The sequence below is a fragment of the Octopus sinensis genome, unplaced genomic scaffold (genome assembly GCF_006345805.1).
Source record: "Octopus sinensis unplaced genomic scaffold, ASM634580v1 Contig17066, whole genome shotgun sequence".
In the NCBI taxonomy this organism is placed as follows: Eukaryota; Metazoa; Mollusca; class Cephalopoda; order Octopoda; family Octopodidae; genus Octopus; species Octopus sinensis.
Genome location: NW_021834786.1, coordinates 47,501 through 65,000, shown reverse-complemented (window position 1 = coordinate 65,000; position 17,500 = coordinate 47,501). Strand labels below are relative to the sequence as shown.

Below are 17,500 nucleotides of genomic sequence, written 5' to 3'. Positions count from 1 at the left end.
TGTTAACTGCTCCATCAGTCAACATCACTTACCTTTTTATTCCTATTTTACCGCGAAAACCACAAAGTCTACAAATTCAACCTCGTATATTTCTTCTAGTTTATTCCTCTTTTCCGGTGCCAGTGTTCCTCTTTTTAACATATATTCATCCTCAAGTTCCTTTTCAAGTTCCTCAACCTGATTTTTTGACAATACTATTTCCATTTTCTGATGCCAGCCATCTGGCATTTCTATCTTTCCCCATATTTTCAATCTTTCATATAAATGTTTGTTGTCAATAATACCTGTACAATATTTTTCAGAGTGGGGGTTTTGTGCTATCGTTTGTTTGTCTGTTTTCTATTTTCTTGTTGCTGGGGAGTGGGTGGAATTAGTGTGTGCAGGGACGGGGTGGGACACAGTGGGTGAGGGTGGTGCTGGGGTGGGTTGGGGTTCACAGTTACTTGCCTTTTTTCTTTTCCGCTGTTTTCTTTTTCCTGGGGTTTCCCACTCTTTTCCGTCTTCCTTCACTCGACTCTCCTTTTCTTCTGTTTCCTTCTGGGGTGCTACCGTTTCCATTGCTGTTTCCTTGGTTATCTGTTCCACTGTCGTATTGCAGTTTGCTCTTATGTGGCCTTTCAGACCACATCTATAACAACGAGGGGCTCTGCCCTCCACACATACTTTCATCGTTATATCACTTGTCGTAATCGACTCCGACAAACTTTGTAGGGTTTCCATTTCTGCCTGGACGCCCATTTCCAGCGTCGCTCCTATCCATCCTTTATCTTCTGTTATAGTCGCTTGGACTATGTCGACCTTATCTTCATTACCGCAGATAACTGCTGCTATTACTAATTCTGCTTCGATATTCGGTGGCATTCCCTCCACCCTAATTCTTCATGTTCTTCTCCCCAGATGAGTGGGTAGAAGTATTATTTTCCCATTTTTTATCGTCTTTGTAGCCATTCTTCCGCAGTTTCCTCATTTATATACTGCACCACCACTGTGGCATACTTATTTCCTCTTGCGAGGAATACTATTTCTTCCTCTGTTGTTCTTAAGGCCTCCTCTATCATTTCCATGTTTATTATATCTGTGCTGTTCTTGTCGTTTGCTAATACTCTGTATATTATTTTCTTTTTTTCCATTTTACTTTTTTTCCTGTTGGGCAGCAACAACTCCACCTCTCCATTCACTCTTTTTAATATGTCCTGGCATTCCGGTAATTTTGCCAGATTTATTTCTTTTTCCACCGGCTTCGCTGCACCTGCGTATGTCCTTTTCTGTTGTATCATGTCCATTATTTCTACCGCTTCCACCAATTCTTCTTCGGAAGACGACATGTCCGACTCGCTGAACATTCTTGTTTCCTCCATTCTTCCTCTTAATGCGGAAAAACTCATTTTCCCTCGTCTGTCTCACACAGACAGACTAAATTCTCCAGTGAAAAACAATAAAGACAAGTAATCCTTATGACTCAAAGCGACTTTTCCGACTTCCCAAGAGAACCGAACGTGTAACGCCGTTTTTACAACAGCATAACGTTTTCACCGCACGAACTTTAAAAAAAAACGTCTGAACGACACAAGACCTGCTAGTTGAGATGTTTGCCAAGCCTCCGCAAACATATATATTTTCAGTGAAATCTATTCACTGATCACCAAAATTAGAAATATTACTTGTATCATATCATATCATATTTCATATCATATATCGTATTAGGCGCAGAAGTGGCTGTGTGGTAAGAAGCCTGCTTCCTAACCACATGGATTGGGGTTCAGTACTCATGCGTGGGACCTTATGATATGAAAATATCTTTTACTATAGCCTCGGGCTGATCATAGCCTTGTGAGTGGATTTGTGTGGCTGTGTTTACCCCTCACCATCACTTGACAACTGATGTTGGTGTGTTTACGTCCCTGTAACTTCCTACAGCATCTAATCGTGATCATATTTTGAATGTGTGAGTTGTATATCCATGAAAACCCTCATTTAATTATCCGTAAAGTTTCTAAAGTAGACGTGCGTAAAAATTCGTGCTACGTGATAATATATTAAAGATGCATCGTGAAGTCGCAAAGTTAGTGTTGCATCTGTTGTGGGATGAAGGAAAAGAGAACTGGTGCTGTTTGGTAGTTAGAACGCTGATGAAAACATTCTGAAAATGCCATAACAGGTGTGCGATTGCGATGCAGAAGCAAAAAGATAGTTGTCACAATAGAGTGGAACCAGTGCTGTTTCGACCAGAAAAGTGCCTCAGAGATACTCAAATGCGAAGGGGATGTTGATCGTCAGTTTTGGTTGGAAGAATCTCATTCATCATGAGTTTGTTTCTTGTGTTCAAACGACCAGAGTGTTTACTTGGATATCTTGAGACATTTCAGAAAGACAGTGTAAAAGGAGAGGCCTGTAGCATAAAATCTTGATGCTGCACAAAATGGCCCCAGCTCATACGTCACTTTTTATCCCTAACGTTTTGGTAAAACATTGGACGACGTTTATTTCCCTACTACCGTATTTTACAGATTTGGTCACTTAGGATTTTTTATCTTCACAATTTAAAATTTATTCTGAACGGTTGCCAATTTCAGTCATTATAAAAGCTATCGAAAAGTATTCAATGCAAGAACTTCTCACCACCTCTAAAAATGCACTGCAAAATTGGAAAAATGCTAGGCTCCTTGCATCCACAATATATGGAACTATTTTGTAGAAGTCAAGTTTCATTGAATTGCAAGTAAAATAAATTTACTTTCCAAAAACTTTACGTTTTATTTTTCGAATGAAGACAGTATATTATATTAAAATTATAATGGAATAGCTGTGTGGTAAGTAGCTTGTTTACCAACCACATGGTTCCGGGTTCAGTCCCACCGCGTGGCACCTTGGCCAAGTGTCTTCTACTATAACCTCGGGCTGACCAAAGCCTTGTGAGTGGATTTGGTAGACGGAAACTGAAAGAAGCCCATCGTATATATGTATATATATATGTATGTGTATGTGTGTGTGTCTGTGTTTGTCCCCCTAGCATTGCTTGACAACCGATGCTGGTGTGTTTATGTCCCCGTGACTTAGCGGTTCGGCAAAAGAGACCGATAGAATAAGTACTGGGCTTACAAAGAATAAGTCCCGGGGTCGATTTGCTCGACTAAAGGCGGTGCTCCAGCATGGCCGCAGTCAAATGACTGAAACAAGTAAAAGAGTATCTTGTTAAATTATATTATATTATAAAACACTTACTCGAGCTCCTTAGAAGGTATATATCGCATGGTAAACAAATGGCAAGCTGTGTACCATATATCAGATAAGGTAAATCGAATCCGCCAAGCTGAAAAAGATTTAATACAATTATGGTTGACTCTGTTGTGGCGATTTAATATTGTTTATTGCTATTAGCTATGTATTGTTCCAAAAACTTGGTCCTTGGACTCCTCTTTAACACGTTATATTCGAAAATATCTGATTTATTATTATTATTTTTTTTTTGCATATGCAGAGAAACATAAATTCATGGAACGGAACAGACTTTTGAAGTAGCCTAAGTAAATGCTTGGTTTTTGTTCTTTCATAGCCTATCTTTTATTTTATTTATAATATACATATTACGTAGTATAGTATTTTATCATACCATCTCAGATCCTATTCTATCCAATTTTATCTATCTTGCATTATCTGATCTTATTACAACTCTTCAATAAATATTCTTTGATTTACTATGGTCAGTTTCGTACTTAAACAATTGTCTTGTGTCTAAAGGGGAGACTGAAATTAATTTTTCAAGGTACAGACGAGATGGCCGAAGGTATAAGCATTGGGTTATCTTCCCATGTATCATATGTTCAAATTATTGAGCTTATGTGTCACCTAGAAATAAACGACACATAAACTCTATAAATCTATAATAGACTCACATCTTCATCTTGAGAACTAGACACTAATTCACACCTGAACAGTTATAACATTATGTACAATTGTTGAGCGCCCAATCTTTGAGAAAAGCTAACATATCTAAAGAAAAATATTCTATTACAAATTTTCAGATAAGTTAGACTATAAGTTAGTCTGTGTGTCATCCCTTTGTTTCTTCTATTATTTCTGCAACAGTCTAATCTATGAAACAACAAACTATTTAACAGAAAATTTAAGTTTCACATGAACTGCATCAAACACACTAGTGTTTCGAAAGAGCACATTTCTAAACGACTTGCAATGTTTATGGATGGACAGTCATCTTTACCGGAGTGCAAACAATAAAAATAACTTGATCAAATATCGCTATTGCCTCGGTTCACCTAGTCGTTCGAATGTGTTAGATACTACGAAATCAATAGTAAATATTATCTTAGATAGATCGGCTTCCTTTTCAAAGAAAAGTTATCTGTCATCTTTTGTACCCATAGTCAAGGAACAGGCATGAAAAACGTTAAACCACTAAGCCCAGATTTAGGGGATATTTATACATATAGGAAACAGAAGGTGATAGATATTTGCATTACTGATGTAAACTCACGCCCATGGACTTAGTAGATGTCCGAATTATTGAATTAATTCCTCTCAGTCAGGTATATCAAGTGGCTTACCTAATCCTTGATAGTGGTGTCAGCAGCCATTCAGCAAACAATATCCCACAGCCATTGTAGCAGCAGACACAGTTCAGCTGTGATACAACGGCTTGTATCAACTGTGCAATGACAGTCAGTAGCGCAACAAATTATAAACCAACATCTTTTACAGATTCACTACGTTTTCAAGATCTGTTGCTTGAAACGAACTGTACAGACAATCTATGATCCGGGAACTTAAATTTCATTATTTTTCCACCTTCAGGTGGCGGGCTGGCTGAATCGTTAGCAGACAGGGCAAAATGCTTTGCAGCATTTCCTTCGTCTTTATGTTCTGAGTTCAATTTTTGCCGAGTTCAACTTTGTTTTCCATCCTTTCGGAGTGGATAAAATAAGTACCAGCTGAGAACTGGGGTCGATGTAATTGACTTACCCCCACCTCAAAGTTTTAATAGAGAAGATTATTTTTTCACCTTGAATCCATTGAAAGTACCTATTAACTGGATTGTAACACATGTATATACTCTTTATATACGTGTACTAAAAATTTCTATAGCCATACATTTATTGGTATACACACATACATGAACGCGCTTTCGTTTACATTTGATGATTCATTTGCATGTACACACACAAAACTGTATATACACTCCATCAACGCTTCTTGTAAATAGTTATATCCATTTATATTTCTGAAAATTTCACTTAATTTCAAGTAATATTACTTGACTGTGAAATTGAAACACCATTTGTATCATAGACTTTACATTTTGCCGATTAGATGTGTCATAATTTAATTTATTGGCAATTAAAGAATATATATTCCTATTCCATGTTTATTATTGTATGTAGCCATCTTTATGGTGTATAAATCCAGTTTTGGGGTGGAGTCTATATTTTTCACACAGTGTATAATCTTTCCCTGACACAAAGGTCAATAATTACGATCTTTAATTCCACTTACTTTAGTGATAAAGAGATAAAAAGTAAAAAAAGAATTACTGGATACGACTAGATTATTTCAGGTAACTATTCTCACGTGAAGAATTAACCTCAACTGCAAGCCTCATTAAAATAATGATAATGTTTACAGCTGTGAACTATGTTTCTTGAAGAGCCTCTTAAATGAATTCAGATGGCTCAGATGTTGAAATTGAAGTAACTTGATCACAAACTCAGTGCAATGCTTGTGACAGAACATAAGTGAGGCGACTTCTACATGGTCTGTCGGCATGCAAGAAATAGCTGCCTTCTCCCTCAAATTTTACCCTGCTTTCATAAAAACAAAATATACGTTGGGTAATACTGTCCTGCGTACGCTAAATCTGAAAACGGTTCTCTCTGGAACATCGTTGACCATACATTTGTTTAACTGCAGCTAAACGTCAGCTAGTTACCCGACACATCTCATATGTTTTCATTCTCTCGCAGCAAAAATTCAATAGAGATAATTATGTAATCATACTTACATCATAAAGTATTCCTCCAAATAGGGGGCTAGTTGAGTAACCAAGCCCAGTTACAGCCATAAACAAACCCTGAAATAACGTTTAAACACAATAGCTGTGGAACTTCAGAAGATACTAATCTGTTTTTGTAAGAAAATTATGTTTTGAAATATTTTCTTAAAAGTAAATATCTTTACTTACATGTAACATTCTCAAAACTTACACAATCTCTCAATTGTCTCATTCCGTAAAGAATGATATAATCTCAAATGCATTATTCCCTAAAATGTATCTGTACTATAATTGCGATATTCCTTAAAATTTCAGTTCTTTAAAATGGCGGTAAATTGACAAAACAATGAATAAATTTTATATAGGGGAAAGATATTTAGTCTTACAATAATATGTATAGAACATAATGTATTTGACAACCTGCACAAGGATCATAGGACCAAATCCATGGCTGGCGTTCCATTGTGATTCAGACTAGCATCTTTTATTCTCTTAAGCATTGATCCACTTAGGTAACGGATCATTGGCTTGTAAATTTTCAAGCTAGTGTTCCATTACTTCTATTCCAGACTGGACCCCATTTGCTTGGAGCTTGCATTGCCAATAAAATATTTCTGGCTGTTTCCTAACTTACTGTAACGTTCAAGTCACTATTATCGTCGTTTATTTATACACAAACCTATATCTACACATAATTTCTGGAATATGAAACACATACTACATCCCAACTCAAACTTTATAAGCGAGTGTGTGTCTGCGCTCGTATATATCCGATGGTGTTTGAGTGGTTATAAAATTGTCTATGATTTACATATGTTATGAAGAGATATTATAAAGTGCTAATTGGTCATTTTGACATAATCTTTATGATGGCCTAATCTATTTGATGTAATGAATAACATAATAGCCTGGCAAGTGATAGATATGTAAATCAGCTCCCGAAATGCAACCAATTCGCTTTTTTCTGTATGGGGCCGTAATTTGAAATATCTATATATTAATACGCTAAGGACAAAATGCGTTACGCTGTCACGTGATTAGTTGAAGAAAAAGGAGTAGAGCGAGAAAGAAAAAGGGGGAGAAAGAAGTGTTCATGATGCGAAGTAGGAGAAACGTAACATTTATTGCGGGGTTAAAATGCTTTCTGAAGGTAGTGATGTAGAGAAAGAGAGTTAGTAACACAAATTTTAGCAGAATGAGGTTCTAGTGGTGCAGTTAAAGAAAGACAAAGAGGGAGAGAGAAAGTGGAGAGTGTAAGGGAGAAAGAGTAGAGGTGTTTTGCCAGCCGATGCATTAAGCTGTCAGGTGGTCAGTGCAAATGAGAGATGAAAATTAAGAGAAAGAGAATGAGAGAAATCATAAAGACGTGAAGAGGGGAATAACATGGTTAGAATGTTTGTTAAAATTTGAGGTAGAGGGAGAAAAAAAAGAGAGCTGGAGAGAGAGAGAGAGAGAGAGAGATAAAATGTTAAAAGGAAAATTTTAAACATCATATATTATTGTGACTTATTACATCGTTGGGTGGACTGAAAAAGGAATAATAATAATAACCTTATCATAGAAAAATAGATTTTTTCAATGAAAGTGAAATAACTTAGCAAAATAAGCGTAGATGTTATTTTTCGTTTCTTTTCTTTTGTCGCTTTTTGTTCTTTAAAGAGGAGTAGATATAAACAAAGAACTGAAATAAAATGAAACTATCGTGGATGGCAAACAACTTAGATTGAGCTTTGTTATTGAAAGCTATAATGATGGTGGTGGAGGTGATGGTGATGATCATTGTGGTGATGATGATGATGGTGGTGAGTGGTTAGCGAAATGTGCAGTCTTTTTTTATTTTTTTATATCGCCTCTCCTCATATATTTACTGTCTGCTTGCTTGAAAATATGTATTTGTTTATAAAATATGGATGACAACAGAAAGATTAAAACGGTATATAAAGAGAAACAGAGGTTCGAATCACTAAAACAAGCACGGGAGCATCAGTGTGTTGAAGGGAAAATATGAATCAAAGAGTATTGAGTGAGTATTTACAAGAAATAAGGGAACGAGTTCAAGATAGAATATAAAATAAAAATGAACGAGAACGTCAAAAAAACCGAAAACGTATGGTCGAAAGATACAACGTTGGTGACATGAATATTCTCTGTAATCACTGTGAAGCTATTAGACTGGAATGAGACGAAGATAAAGAAGTATGCGTTTAGTTATACTCACAAATAAACAACTGAAATCATCTGGAAATTCAGTGGTATAAAATATCATAACTGCTGTATTGATTGTACCACAACTCAAAGATTCGAAAGCTCTCACAATGAAACTTAGTATGAGGAACACCATATTATAAGAACCCTGCTTAGGGATGTATTCAAGAAATCTGATGAGAGAGAAATATACAAATATTAATAATGGTTTCTACCAACAGTGCAAGGTTGCCCATTTTCATAGTGAGAACAGTCGATAACAGGAAACTCAAATATATATTTTGTCAGTAAGAAAACAATAAAAGCAAATGAAATAGTAATAAAAATAAAAATGATTATATTTTTGTCATGAGGAAAAGAAAAATTGTTTTGGATTTAAGCTCTTTCTGCTTTTTAGTTTACCCAGTGGCACCCTAGGGCCAGATTTTTCGGGGTATGGTGAGGCAATTGCTCCGGGTATCTAGATATTGGGGACCCCTGCTAGGAAAGGTATGTGGCACTCAATACAGGAAGCCCCTCACCACCACCTTCCAGCAATCAGGCTTGCTGAGTCACACTCGTTATACAAAGGTATCTTGATTTCTTAAATGTAATGAATTCTCTTTTATGATAAATACCCATAGATTTTTGGTCCTTTAGAGATACCAAATAATTCAATTAAAAAACAATTTATTGCCAGTCCCAAAGCATGATTCCCAGGGAAATTGTAGCTGCTTTGGGGACAGCTGAGAAAAGGGAAACAGAACAATCCTGAAAATGTATGTATGTTTGCGTCAGAAAAAAGAAATTTTTCCTCAAATTTGACCCAATTGTAATTGAGGTAGCTAATAAAATATCTGAATACTTTCTGGCAAAAAGCTATGGTGAAGTAGCTATAAAAAACATTTATCGTTGAGATTTTAGATTTTGTCGCATTTCCAATATCTAAAAATGGCTGTATGCTAAATATTACTCATTGTGCCCCACTTACTCTGGAAAGTGGAAAAGTTGACTTTCAGAAATAGCTGTTTGAACTTCCCCGTATTTGTCTCCTCTCTCTCTCTCTCTCTCTCTCTCTCTCTCATCATGCCTTTGGAACAGCAACAACCACAAAAATGATTTTTTTCTTCATAATCTGTAATTTTATCTTATTTTACATTCTGAAATATATGTAACTCACATCAAAAGAAAAAAAAACTCTTACCTCACTCTTCTCGCCTTCATTGTACTTTTCACAATGAAGGAAAAATCAAATACCGCAAGTGGATGCGTGAAAAACGAAATTTGAATTTTGAAAAAGTATATCTATAAAGGGACATTTTCAGTCATTTATTTAAACTTTCTCTGGTAACTCATCAAATTTAATTATTGGAAATAGATGGGTTTTGAGATTTAAATTTAGTAATTTTCTGAGATTATAAGTCTTGGGTATAAGTGACCCACTGAACTTGAAGTGCTCCCCACCCCAGTTTAAATCCGGTCCTGGACTCCCTTTCTGCTTTGCAGCTTCAGGAACATTGACATTATTTTTGATTGCGTACATCTTTTAGTGTCAATAACTGTTTATATTTTCTCTAATTTTTCCTCGTCTCCTTTCATCACAATCATTTAATCACTCCTGGTGCATACAAGCATACATGCATTCATAGTACTTGACCGTCCTACCCATACTTACTCACTCATGCTAAGACATGCACTGACTCTGTCGCTGTTTACTAAACCTTTAGCACCTGTCCGAAATTTCTGCCCACCATCCTAAAAAACTAAATACATATCTTCCTTCCATCGTCCATTATTATCAAGACTCCTTGCCTTTTCTCTTCTTTTTGGCTTGATAAAGAGCCTGTGGCCAAAACGTTAGAAATTTCGCTTTTCCTTGTAATAGATGCATTGCGTTATTTTTTTTTTTTTACTTATTTTGATTACTTGTCGATGTGCCCCCCCCCCCCCCAACAGATTCTTCAGATTCTTGGTAGATCTGAGCTCAATGTAAAAGATAGATAGCCAAATACCACATAAGATGCTGTCTGATACACCACTGATCCTATCAATCCACTGTTCTTCGTAATAATGATACTAATAATAATTATAACATATAACATTGACACAAGGCCACATATTTACTTAATCAACTTGCTTAACTGGTATCTATGTCATCAAGCTGTAAAAGATCAATGGCAGTCGTTGATCTTGGTTGGACTTGAACTTAGAACATAAAGAGATTAATTAGATACAGCTCAGCTAACTCTGAAATCTTAATAATTGTAATGATAGTATGTCTACAAAGAAACACAATCAGCAGCTTCTTAGACACAATGGCTTTTCAGAGTAGATTCATAAGTTAGCCAAGTATATGAACCTGAAAATGAGCCTTTAAAACAATATTATAGATATGACAGATGAAATCATGATGCAAATCATACACCAAACTTGACCCAATAAAGCATTCATACAGGATTTGCCAGTATTTTATTTCATTCAGTATCAATCTCATAAGTAACTTTACAAAGTACGAAAAAATAACATACAATACGACAATATGAAAAATTCTGAACAAATCTCACTTACCCAAAAAAAATTGTGTTAATGGCAGAAAACCCGATTGCAACATATATGATACGTTTTAATTCAAAATGATAGACCTGTAAGAGATAAACAGACAACACTTAGTTTCAATTCCGAATGAGTCCTGTTGATTTGTTAACATATTTTAAAAAAGATCCCATCACCTTCAGAGGAAACTTGAACAAATTTCTCAATGAATACCAGATAATCTGCCTACGCTTGAATACTTGTCAGTCAACAGCAACTCTTAACTTGATTTTAAAAATGACTAACAAATCCTATCAGGTGGTGCTACTAAGTTAGACATGGCTTGGGCCAATCTTTGGCCGAACCATATCTAAGTCATCTAAGTTATATGCATATATATGTATATTGAAGAAGAAGTGATGAAATATTCAAATAGCTGTGAAACAGCCGAAACTTTGATATCAAGTACGGTTTAGCACTCAGCCGATTGTGATATTTTGTTATGACAGGATATTCAGTGTAATGTAATATATTATCAAATTTGCTATGACACATTAAGATATGGTATTCAGTGACATTATCCAACAACATATGATAGTTAACAGGACAAGGCTTTTTTTACATGGTATCATACATCCAACGCATATCGACACTTTTATCAGAAACTAGAGCAATAGATACTAAGTTCGATTTCAAGATGGGAAAGAAACAACTGCTTCTTTGGTCTTAATTCATATATTTAATGAGAATAAATATTTCCCCTCGGAATTGGTTACATAATCTTATCTATTTGACAAATTGCTCATCCCTTGGGCGTAAAATTCTTCAGGCTTCAATGCAAAGAAGCACTCAATATAATTTTTATCTTCTTCGCAATTAATAAACAATTATTCGCTTATTTATTCTTAACATATCTAGGAAGATCCAGACGCAAAATATGTTGGTCACTGAAGTGGACATCATAGAATAACTCCTTTTTACGAGAATTGTGTGTTCAATACACTCGACGCTTGGCGCTTGGACACTGATGTTTCGACATGTTATGTCTCGTCAGCCAGAAGTAGAATTCTGAGCCTACAAGCTACTGGCGTCATTTAAACTTCCAGCGAACAAATTGTTTTCTGATTGGTGTTGATTGCTAACCGATAAAAAAATCGTTATTTGCACCATATACAGCAAGATCTGGAACGATTATTTGCCTATTCTTAACTAATATGGGAAGATCCAGACACAAAATATGCTGATCATATTTATTCTCTTATGACGTACAGCGACCGGCATATTCTGCCGCTGAATCTGCCAAGACGTATTAAGAATAAATATGCGAATAATCGTTTCAGATCTCGCTGTACACGTTGCAAGTCTTGATTATTCAATTGATAAACAGTTTTCCCTCTACATAATATTCCAATGATCTGAAAAGATGATAGTCAGATGGAGCAATGTCAGGAGAGTGAGAAGTATGAGTCAAAACTTCCATATTTAGTGTCATAATTTTTCCTGATTGGTTTGGATAATATGAGGTCTTTCATTGTAGTATAATAACGATACCCCTTTACGACTGACAAAGATGGGCACTTTTCTGAAAATATTTGTGCAATGATTCCAATTGACAAAACTTCTCAGTATTAACTCTTTAATTTAGATTTAACACTTCATAGTAGACAATGCTCTTCATATCCCTCGAAACACAGAGCACATTTCCAGGTGCAACTCTGGGATAAACTCTTCTTTTTCATTGGGTGCTAACCAATGTCGTTTTCGTTGGATATTATTATAGAGAACCCACATTTCATCACTTGGATCGAAAGTAATCTACGAGGAAACATTTTTCCGAACAAAACTGGTCGGACCACTGTTAGCATGTTCATGCATTTTAAAGTTTCATTTCCATAGACAGAACAAATATTTCTGGCCTCTCCTATTGCTTAAGAAACCCCTCTTGAATTCATACGGCACACAGTGTCTGATATGGGTCTGATCTATTTTAAAAAAGTAAAATCGATATCATTACGCATTTAATCTCTGATATAAAGTAACATTCAAAGAAAGAAAAAGACTATTAGAATATATAAATTAGGGTTTTATACTAAGCACTGAAAACAAAGTACTCTCAGAGTGATCATGGGGAAAATACGACAGGACTTTCTCTCCAACGTTATACCATTCTCTGATTGGACTTTAAGGCTCAGAAATATCTGGAACGTATTCCGATGTTACTGCCCACCATATCTGCTTTCTGTTTGTTTCTCGCCTCGTGCACATTGACACAACAAATTTGCACACTCTCTTTTTTTCTTCTCGTACACACACACAAACACACATACACTCACATTCGGCTTACACATCCACACACAAATGGAGCTGTTCGTTCATGACATTGTTAACTACGATTCTAGTAGAAGCAAGTTCTAAGCGCAAAAATAAACAAAATCTCTTTTAAAATATTGATTGACTGAAAACAATTCAAGGCCTACTTTTACCATCAATGTATATTTTTGATTCCTAGTTTAACAAAGAGCACTGTATTAGCTGTATTAGTTAAAATGAGAGTTAGCTCTTTCTTAACCGAGATTCTCTTTACTTAGTATTAGACGACTATTGTTAGTGTGAGTATTTAGAAGTTAATAAATAACTTTTGTCTCACTCGGTGATAATTTTGCCATTTCCTGGAGGACATTGTTCTTGCTTTTCGGTACTCACAGAAATCCACTAAAGAGAGCTGATTTCAATATGCTTCAGTTTTCCTCCTGGCCATCTCAGCCAGCTTTCTGCAAAAGTACAGCTTAAGATGAATACATTCAGTATTTGGCAACAGATTTGTTGTTTGATAATTTAGACTTTTTTTTCTTTTTTGGTCACATAAGTGGTATACAGTAAAAGTCAATTGCTGCTATCGTTTAAGTCAGTCTCATGAGCCAAATTCCACTGCTTTATGATAGTAAAGTATTACAGTATTACTAAACCTTGACAAATATCAACCTTCGTACTCAAACGTGTTCAGGAACCCTTTACCAGGTTCCTAAACACGATATGTGGGTGACAGGAGGCTGTGTTGATGTATGTTAGCCTCTCGTTTAGTTAGCGGTAAGGCCTGTGAGTACCGGAGCCCAAGTCCAGCGTGATGTCTAAGAAATACGCTGTGGTGAGATTGGTTTCTATGGTGATCTTCAATCCCATAGCGGCAAGCGTGCTGATTAAGTCCTTCATAAGCCTATCTAATTAGTGTATGGCCGCTTGCTCCCTTAGAGATGGTCAGGGCATCATCTCTGTAGAGGCCAAAGGGGACAGAGGGGAACTTTTCATAAGGATGTACAACCCATCGCTACGTCAAAGGAGCCTGTGGGGTCGGATTACTTGACCCATGCTGAACTTTTGTTAAATAGTACTGCCTTCCAGGCATGCATAATAATTTCTACATCGCTATCACTAAAGCTAGTGAAGTCCCTAGCGAAAGAAAGCGTTTTGGTCAGTAGCGCTTTTGATATAGACGAATAAAAGTTGAATATATCAAATCGGGTGAAACATGCCTTGCCTCTACCCTTGCTGACGTTACAAGAAAAGGTTGGTGGGCCCTACATCAACTGTACAAAACGCTGCGATCTATGAATCTATGCATAGCCGAACGCACGAGAATCCTAAAATTCACTAAAGAGAACCAGGCACTATACTAAACTGCAGAACTGAGATTTTCGGGCCATGTTTGCATTTTAGGACATTTCTGCTGGCATTTTGGGAACCGCAAGGTTGCGGCACAGCCGGAAGTTGGTAGTTAACGGGAGAGAGAGAGATAATCCCTTATTGTTTACCCTATAGCTGAATGATGTCGGTACGGGCGGAAGTCGATAGCCATTAGCAAAGGGATACAACCTCCACCTTGTTTACATCTGCCTTTCTACTGAAACTTCTCTTCAGGTTTTGGGTTCTGACAAAACGCCATAAGTTTAAACCATTTATGGACGGGAAACACAGAGTAACCCCATAAACCGGACTTCATCAGAAAAAAAAATTATATATCTATAGTAATACGTAATTGTAAGATCCAAAGATGTGTTGTGTGTGCGTGTGTGTGTATGTATGTATGTATAAAGGAAAATTCAGTTGGCTTACCATTCTTTTGACCATTTGTGGAGCCAATACATTCATGAATGGATAAACACCAAACAGCAAGCTCATTAAAGTATTGTTTATTCCACGAAGTTTAGCCTGAAGGAAAAAATATCCATTTGGTTCGTTAAATCTGATCAGTTATAGAGGTGTAATGGTGCATTATTGTAGGGACAAGTCCACGTATTTTGTAGGAAGAATACAGTCGTTTAACTTAAACCCTAGTGCTTGACTAGAACTGATTTTACTTATATCCATAGAATGAAAGACAAATTCCTCTCCACTCCGTTACAACAACTAAATACAGTCAATCTGTCTGTCATTTAAACATACACCACTCTATTCTTAATCCCAATAACAACTGCAACTGAGCAACAGATTAAGCGACGGTAAACCGAGTTCGTGACACGGTTTCCACTCTTAGTTGATATATTTCGCTTATACCAATAAATGACTTTGAGAAAGGCTTAGAAGTTACATAATCTAATTTTTTTTAGTAAATTGACGATCATTCTCTCAAATCAAAAATAAAATACTTTCGCCATTAATCACAGGTGGAAAGCTACAAATCCAAAATCAAAAGATCATTCTAGATTTTAGTCGCAGTGCCTTGAACGGTGGAGTTGTCAGACAATACTCAATATTTAGTTATGTCTCTTTAGGTTCTGCGTTCAAAGCTCACTTGTAATTGGCACAGCTTTTCTATCCATCCAGGGTGTCTATACAATAGTTATACTAGTTATATACTGAGGTCAACAGGCACACCCAAATAAGTTTCCCTTCAAGTTTAATCACTACAATTTGTGTTTCGTATGAAATCAATATTTCCTTTCTTTTAAATATGGTCATCAGCACTGTATGAAATGTTTTCGGTTCCTATCAGCGCGCTCCTGAGATTTAGGTTCAATTCCTAATTGCACTTATTTCACTTTACTTCTCCAACATCGTTAATGTCCAAGAGAAGGACATAAATAACACTGTTTTATATTTGTTCGGTAAATTAAATGTCATAGTTTTATTGTTTAACAAAACAAATTTCAATAGTTTTAAAGAATTTACACCCAAGGAAATGTTTCTAATTGTGGAACAAAACTTGGTGCTACTTTGGTATACGATCTACGTATCATGAAACTGCTTTGGTATGCGACCTACACTTTATATCGTGATCTACAAGTAAAGTTATGCTGATTGAGAACAAAGAAATCACCTGTATCGGTTTCGATAAAATGTCTGGTTAGAGAGTATGAAGCATAAGTGTCAAAATAAATGTATAGGATGTATAAAAATTTTAATTATCTGTCTTTTTTTTACTTTTCTAGCTGATGTTCGTTCGATTCTGCTATAAAATTAGTAAACTTATTTCAAATCTACATCTACTTCATTTAAATTTTTAAAAATAAATGTATAAAAATGTGAGAATGTTTTATTTAAGCCATAATAAACAAATGAAACATGTAGATCGCATACTAAAGTAGAAATTGACTCTTGTAGAACACGTTGGTTACGTAGATCGCATAACAAAGTAGCACCCAAAATTTAATATTGTTTTCTTTTACTTTTTTGTTTTTACTTTTCATTTTCGCATCAATTCCTCCAAAGCAGGAGTTGAACTCATTACTATAAGTTGTGGAAAGAAACACTTGTCAAAACTAATAGTGCTGCTACTGATTCTAAACAGCATAAAGTTGCTCCTATTCTTCATAACTATTCTCAACTTCCTGAAAAATAAACATACTCCTGACCTCTTCAAAATCACAATTATCAATCTACAAAGTCTCATTGTGTTTGAACAGTTTCACAAGTTCACAAGTTCACAAGTATCCGGTCGGTTCATAAGTATCAGTTGCAAATATTAGACTTAATAAAGCCGCGGTCTATGGTGAAAATAGATTTTTTATCAGTGTTAAGTGATTTCACAACACTGACCAACTGCTTCTGTGAATGAACGTTGAAAATTATTGTCTGATATGATATTTGGTGAGAATAAAATATATTGTCCAAGAAACCCAACAGTGTTGATCTAAGCAATGATGGAGCTACATTCAGAACAGCAATCTCTAATGTGCATGCGCCTTTTTAAAGTCGGACGGAATCGGTGAAGCTTCGGCTCGGCAACGGAATATGGCGATCGATTCAGCCAACTGTTGTACGCTCTCTCCTCCTCCATAGTTGTCACAGAATACTTCAAAGTGCAACGACCAACATGAGCGTAGTTGTTCCTTTGTAGCTGACAACGGGTTGGCCGTACAGCGGGTACGACCTCGACTACGAACACGAATGCGAGCTGAGAACCAAGCTCGGGCACCACCACGAACACGAGCACGAGCACGGCCATAAGCATGGCCACGAATACGTCTCGAAGACGGACATGAAGACGACCACTAAGACGGCCACGATCACAACGCCGAACGCCCGGTAGCTGGCGACAAACGTATAACACACAAACACTCATACCTGCGCTGGAATTGTCGACCGACATGCAGCTCGCCGGCAAGCGGACGGAATCGCTGGAGCTTCCGCTAGGCGGGGGAATACGGCTATCGTTGTGGTTTCAGAGAATTTTGGAGTAATTTGTAGAAGGTCATGTGATCATAGATTATTGCAACTGAAACAATTTTCATCATAGGTCTGCTGAATCAGGATTGACTTGGAGCTTAATAACGGCAGCAACAA

At 36.4% G+C, this 17,500-nt stretch overlaps 1 protein-coding gene across 1 annotated transcript; it reads right to left on the bottom strand.

Moving 5' to 3' along the window:
- Positions 1–3,222: 3,222 nt before the first annotated feature.
- LOC118761754 (MFS-type transporter SLC18B1-like) lies at positions 3,223–17,306 on the bottom strand (the record flags this gene model as incomplete). The annotated part of the gene is made up of 6 exons (XM_036499902.1): positions 17,031–17,306; positions 14,831–14,926; positions 10,757–10,830; positions 8,223–8,382; positions 6,014–6,082; positions 3,223–3,310 (listed from the first exon to the last, which is right to left on the bottom strand). Coding segments are annotated over exons 1-6 (763 nt in total), but the record flags the coding sequence as incomplete, so codon positions are not given.
- Between the last annotated feature and the right edge of the window lie 194 nt (positions 17,307–17,500).